This window comes from Plasmodium berghei (genome assembly GCF_900002375.2).
Source record: "Plasmodium berghei ANKA genome assembly, chromosome: 4".
In the NCBI taxonomy this organism is placed as follows: domain Eukaryota; phylum Apicomplexa; class Aconoidasida; order Haemosporida; family Plasmodiidae; genus Plasmodium; species Plasmodium berghei.
Window position 1 is genome coordinate 461,424 of NC_036162.2, and position 6,757 is coordinate 468,180.

Consider the following 6,757-nt stretch of genomic DNA (forward strand, 5'->3'; position numbering starts at 1 on the left):
ATACATAATATATTTTTTGTATGTCTTTTTACATATTTCATAAGTTTAAGATTTTTTATTATTATTTTTAAATATCGTTTTAAACATATATATTTGTTGTATGTCTTTTTCCATATTTCATAAGTTTAAGATTTTTTATTATTATTTTTAAATATCGTTTTAAACATATATATTTGTTGTATGTCTTTTTCCATATTTCATAAGTTTAAGATTTTTTATTATTATTTTTAAATATCGTTTTAAACATATATATTTGTTGTATGTCTTTTTCCATATTTCATAAGTTTAAGATTTTTTATTATTATTTTTAAATATCGTTTTAAACATATATATTTGTTGTATGTCTTTTTCCATATTTCATAAGTTTAAGATTTTTTATTATTATTTTTAAATATCGTTTTAAACATATATATTTGTTGTATGTCTTTTTCCATATTTCATAAGTTTAAGATTTTTTATTATTACCTTTCAATATAGCTTTAAATAAATAAATAAATAAATATATATATATATATATATATATATATATTTGTTTTGCTATCTGAGACCGCTTATTGTTCATATTTTTTTATTCTTTAATTATATTGCATTTTACATATTATTACCACCTATATATTTTTTTCGTTTATTTATTTAAATGTAAGGCCCTTCAAAAAAATTATATAAAAATAGAAATATAATCTATTTTAAATACAAAGCAAAACACAAATGAACAAAAAATTTGTGTTAGCATTGTCTTATTTAGTACTATGTGTGCATTTTATTATAGCAAGCACAAAAGGAAATCAAGATGAATTTAATGGAGGAAAAGTTGTAAGAGATTCGTTTCTTCAAAAAAATATATCAAGAAGGCAATCGTCACCATGTGCAGGTGATGAGTGTTTTTGTCAAAGTTATTACGATTTAACTTTGATTTTAGATGAATCAGGAAGTATCCGAAAATCAAATTGGGTAGAGTATGTTGTCCCATTTACAGAACAAATTGTAAAGGGTTTAAAAATAGGCGAAAATGACATTCACGTGGGAATTTTATTATTCGCCTTGAGAAATAGAGATTATATTACTTTTGATAATGATATACGATACAAAAAAACTGAACTTTTGAAAAAAGTAAATGATCTAAATGACGATTATCGTGCAGGAGGAGACACCTATATCTTAGAAGCTTTAAAGTATTCATTGAAAAAATATTCAATGAACAAAAATGCAAGGGATGATGCACCAAAGGTAACAATACTATTCACCGATGGCAATGATATACATGCATCTAAGTCTGAATTTCATAAGATGTATTCCGAATACCAAGAAAAACATGTAAAGTTGTTAGTTCTGGGTGTTTCAGCTGCAGAAGAGAGTAAATTAAAAGTTATAGCTGGGTGTGAGAATCATTCAAGTTGTCCAAGTGCTATGAAAGCAGAATGGGAAACTATAAATAACATAACAAATAAATTAACTAATAAAATATGTGATACAGAATCTGAGTCCAATATAATCCCAGAACCATCCCAACCAATTCCATGTAATGGGGATGATTGCTTTTGCAAAGATTATTATGATTTAACTTTAATTTTAGATGATTCAGTAAGCATTACACTATATAAATGGAAGAAAGATGTTATTCCCTTTTCAGAAAAACTTATAAACAATTTAAATATAAGTAAAGATAAAGTACATGTAGGAATTATGCGTTTTTCAAAAGAAGTAATAACTGATGTTGATTATAGTCAAGATACAAGATATATAAAAAATGATTTGATAAGTGTAGTTAAAGGGCTAAATAAAAAGTATAGATATGGATCACGTACCAATATAGTGGATGCATTAGATTATTCTCTAAAAAACTTCACAAGACATCCAAATAGTAGGCAAAATGCCCCTAAAGTAACAATACTTTTTACTGATGGAAATGATACTTCTAAAACGTTAGCAGAAGAACGCAATATGGGAATATTATATAGACATGAACAAGTAAGGCTAATTTTAGTAGGAGTTGGTCAAGCATCTTCAATTGATTTATACGCATTAGCAGATTGTGAGTATGGTAAGAATTGCTCACAAGTTATAGAATGCAAATGGAATGAGCTAACGGGTATAACAACCATTATTACAGACAAGATATGTGATATAGAATCAGGAGAAATTCCAAATCCACCCGAGACCCCTGGATCATCCGTTGTTACAAATCCAGATAACGTTGCATCTTGCCAAAATGATGAGGATTGTTATTGTAAAGATTTTTATGATGTTACATTAATTTTAGACGAATCATCAAGCATAGGTGAATTTAGATGGACTATGGAAGTTATTCCATTTGCAAAAGATGTTATAAACAATTTAAATATAGACTATGATTCAGTACATGTAGGAGTTTTACTTTTTTCTCATTACGCTTTGGATCTTGTTCCATTTTCCGATGAAGCACGATACAATAAATATACCCTTATAAAAAAAATAGACAGTTTAAAAACAAATTATGGAAATGGACATGAATCATTTATTGTTAAAACTTTAAAGTATGCATTATCTAATTACACAAAAGGCTCAGGTAGAACTAATGCACCTAAAATAACAATGCTGTTTACTGATGGCAATGACTCTAGTGAATCCGATATTGACATGTATAATATAGGATCATTGTATAGAACAGAAAGAGTAAAATTATTAGTAATAGGTGTTTCTATGGCTAGTGAAAATAAACTAAAACAATTAGTAGGTTGTGCACAAAATTTACCATGCCCATTTGTTATTAAAACAGAATGGGGAACTCTAGATGCTCTATCAAAGGTATTTGTTGATAAAATATGTGACACAGGATCAATATTGCCACCAGAAAGTAACAAACCTGAACCAGAAGCACCTACTCCACCATGCATAGGAAATGATTGTTTTTGTCATGATATATATGATTTAACAGTAATATTAGATGAATCAGGAAGTATAGGAGCTTATAATTGGGAAAAACAAGTTTACCCGTTTACTGAAAAATTTCTTAACAACTTAGAAATATCTGAGAATAAGGTTCACGTTGGAATCATGTTATTTGCACAATTTAATAGAGATTTTGTTAAGTTTTCTGACAAAGAAAGTTATGACAAAGAAAATTTGATGAAACAAATAAAAGGCTTAAAAGAGTCTTATAAATCAGGAGGATATACATATATAATAGAGGCTCTAAATTACGGTTTGGCAAATTATACACACCATGAAGCTAGTAGATCAGATGTGCCTAAAGTGACAATGCTATTTACTGATGGAAATAACACTAATCCAGGAGATAAATTATTGTCAGATGTAAGTTTGTTATATAAACAAGAAAATGTAAAATTGCTAGTTGTTGGTGTTGGCGCATCTACTATGGCCAACTTACGATTACTTGCGGGTTGCCACAAAACAGATGGAAATTGTCCACTTGCTACGAAGACCGAATGGGACAATCTTCAAGATATATCAAAATTAATGGCTGACAAAATATGTAATGCAGAGACTCCAGAAATTGAAGAGCCCGAATCTACATGCCTAGGTGATGAATGTTTATGTGAGGATTATTTTGATTTAACATTTGTTGCCGTTCCATCAAGTAGCAAAGATTATAAAAAGAGAAGCGGGCTTATAAGATATGCTAAAAATATAATTAACATGTTTAATATTGGGAAAAAAAATGTCCATGTATCGATTTCTATATATTTAGGAACAAAAAGTATCAATAGAGATTTCGATGATGCCATAGCATATGATAGAACAGGATTATTAAGAGTACTAGACCAAATGGATAATTATTTTTCTGAGGATAAAACAAACATATCTGAAGCTCTAGAAATAGGATTAAATCAAACATTTGGAAATGGCAATAGAGAAAAGGCTCCAAAGATTGCTTTGTTACTTACAGATAGTAATAATGATACATATGAAAAAAGCAGACTTGAGAATATATCAAAAAATTATACAGATAAAGGTGTTAAACTTTTAGTAATAGGAAAAGTGGATTTATCTAAGGAAATTTTATTCGTTGCAGGAGGATGTGATATAAATAATGATACATGTTCAAATGTACTTATATATAATAGTTTCATTAATGATAATAGCATTGAAAATTTTATAGGAGAAAATATATGTGATAACAGTAGTGTTAGTGGTAATGGCAATGGTAGTGGAGAATCAGGAGGTTCCCCTTTACCACCAAGTATTCAATGTACCGATGAGTTGTGTGAAGAATGTGATGATGATGTATGTGATAACAATCCTTCATGTAAAAAAGCTATGGATATAGTTATAGCATTAGATCAATCTAGAGGAATTACTAATTTACAATGGACAACTTATGTAAAACCATTTATGGTATATACAGTTAAGGAAAACTATTTATCCAAAAATCGATCACATGTAACGATAGTAAAAATGAAAGCAAACAGAGGCAAAGAACAATGGAGTTTATATAGAAAATTAAGTTATAAAAAAAATAGAATTCTTAAAAAAATTGACAAATTACAAATGTCCTATTCCAATATAATAAATTTGGCAGATAATTTAAAATATATAAGAACAAAAACTTTTAATAAGACACCTGCATATAAAAAAAAATTAATTATAATGTTAGTTGAAGGTAAATCAAATAGCGATTTAAATGAATTGAGAAAGGAAATTGAACTTTTGAAATTAAATAAAATAACTTTATATGTATATGCAATAGATAATATTGACGAAAAGGAATATAAAATACTTGGAGATTGCGAAATATCATCTTCTATATGTGAAAATATAGTTAAAGTATCTTGGGAAAATTTATTATCTTCTGTAGAAATACATAATAAATTTATTTGTAATAAATACCCCGAAGATGCAGAATGTTCTGAATGGGGAGAATGGAGTGCATGCCCTCAATTATCATGTGATAGAGCTATTAGCAAAAGAGAAAGAAAACGACCATATTATACAATAAAGGAAGAAGGCTATAGTGGCACTGAATATGGAAATTCTTGTATGGATTTAGGTTCCATAGAGTATAGAGCATGCCCTGTAAAAGATGAATGCAATGATGTTTGTGGTGATTTTGGTGAATGGAGCCAATGTAGTACTTCCTGTGGAGATGGTATAAGAATAAGAACCAGAAATGTATCACCAGACAATGAAATGTGCCAAACATTTAATAAAACTGAAATAGAACCATGCAATATTCAAAGTTGTGGTTCTACAGAGATATGTGAAGATATTGGTAATTGGAGCGAATGGTCTGCTTGCTCAAAAACATGTGGATATTCTATTAGAGAAAGAAAATTTACAATTTTTCCAGAAAGTATAGACGAGCATTCTTATTGTGAGCATTTTGAGAAAATTGAAACAGAGGTATGTTCAGTTCCAAAATGTGAAAATGAAGAATGTTTTGATTGGGACGATTGGAGTGAATGGTCAGCACCATGTGGGCCCAGAAAAAGAGTTCAAAGAGCCCGTTTATATAAAAATAGATCTGAAAGCTCATCAACTATTCCTAGACCCAATAGTGGAAAAAATGATAATTGTGAAGATTTTTATCAAGATAAAATTGAATATGATGAAGAATCTAGTTGCCCTGATAATTCATGTGGTAGTTGGACAGAATGGTCCGAATGTGATAGACCATGTAATGTTGGAATGAGAATAAGGCATTTTATTACAAATATAGTTGGCTTTAATGAAGGAAATGATGATGAATGTTTAGAAAATTATAATAAAATAGAAACTGAACCTTGTTTAAATTTACCTATATGTAATTCTGGAGAATGTAATGATTGGGAAACATGGGTTGATTGTAAAACAGACAAGGATGCCTACACCTGTCATGTCCCAAATAAAAGAATCCTTACAAGAAAATTAGACTTATTAAAGAATCCCAAAACTGACACATCGCAAGCTTGTAATGATTATTCTCTTTTTAGAGAAGAAGATTGCCCAACAGGAAATACTCCTTGTGTTGATGCTTTATGTAATGAATGGGATGAATGGGGAAGCTGCTCAGAAACATGTGGGTTGGACTCATTCAGAATTAGGAAAAGAAAAGAACCATTAGAGTTAATACCAGCCTCTTCAGATATCAATGGAAATATTGGTTTAACTTGTGAAGAACAAAATATACGAATTGAAGAAAAAGAAGCTTGTAATGTTCCTGCTTGTGTACCTCCCGTTTTAGATGGATCGAATAATGGTGAAAATAGTGAAGGTGATAGTAGTGAAGGTTTTGGTACAGGTGAGAAAATTTCAATGGCTGCAGGTATAATTGGATTAGTAGGTTTAGCAGCTGGAGGTTTAATATATGGTTATAATACATTAAATGGAGGAGAGACACCACATAACTCTAATATGGAATTTGAAAATGTTGAAAATAATGATGGTATAATTGAAGAAGAAAACGAAGATTTCGAAGTTATCGATGCAAATGATCCGATGTGGAATTAAGAATAAATTATTGTGAAATATGTTATATATACATACACTCGTAGTATATAAAAACTATTCGAGAAATTTGGTATTTTTTTTTGTTTTTTTGAATGCTCATATGCGTGTGCGCTATTGTATTTAATTTGATTATTTAGTTTAGAAATATTTTTGTTTTGGTTTTTTTTGTTTTACTTTTGCATTGTGCATATACATTTTTTTAAGTTCCATTTTTTATCGAACCGAATGGTATTTGCACACTGAATAAACTTTAAATTCAAAATTCCAATGCTTAGTAAATTATGTATATACTTTGAATATATGGGTAAAAAAATTTCAAATTAAATGAGGA

General features: G+C 29.0%; 1 protein-coding gene across 1 annotated transcript; it reads left to right on the forward strand.

Moving 5' to 3' along the window:
* Window positions 1–708: 708 nt before the first annotated feature.
* On the forward strand, window positions 709–6,426 carry PBANKA_0412900 (circumsporozoite- and TRAP-related protein; the record flags this gene model as incomplete). Its single annotated transcript, XM_034568172.1, has 1 exon — window positions 709–6,426. The coding sequence occupies one exon, from the start codon at window positions 709–711 to the stop codon at window positions 6,424–6,426; it is 5,718 nt and encodes a 1,905-aa protein (XP_034420188.1).
* Between the last annotated feature and the right edge of the window lie 331 nt (window positions 6,427–6,757).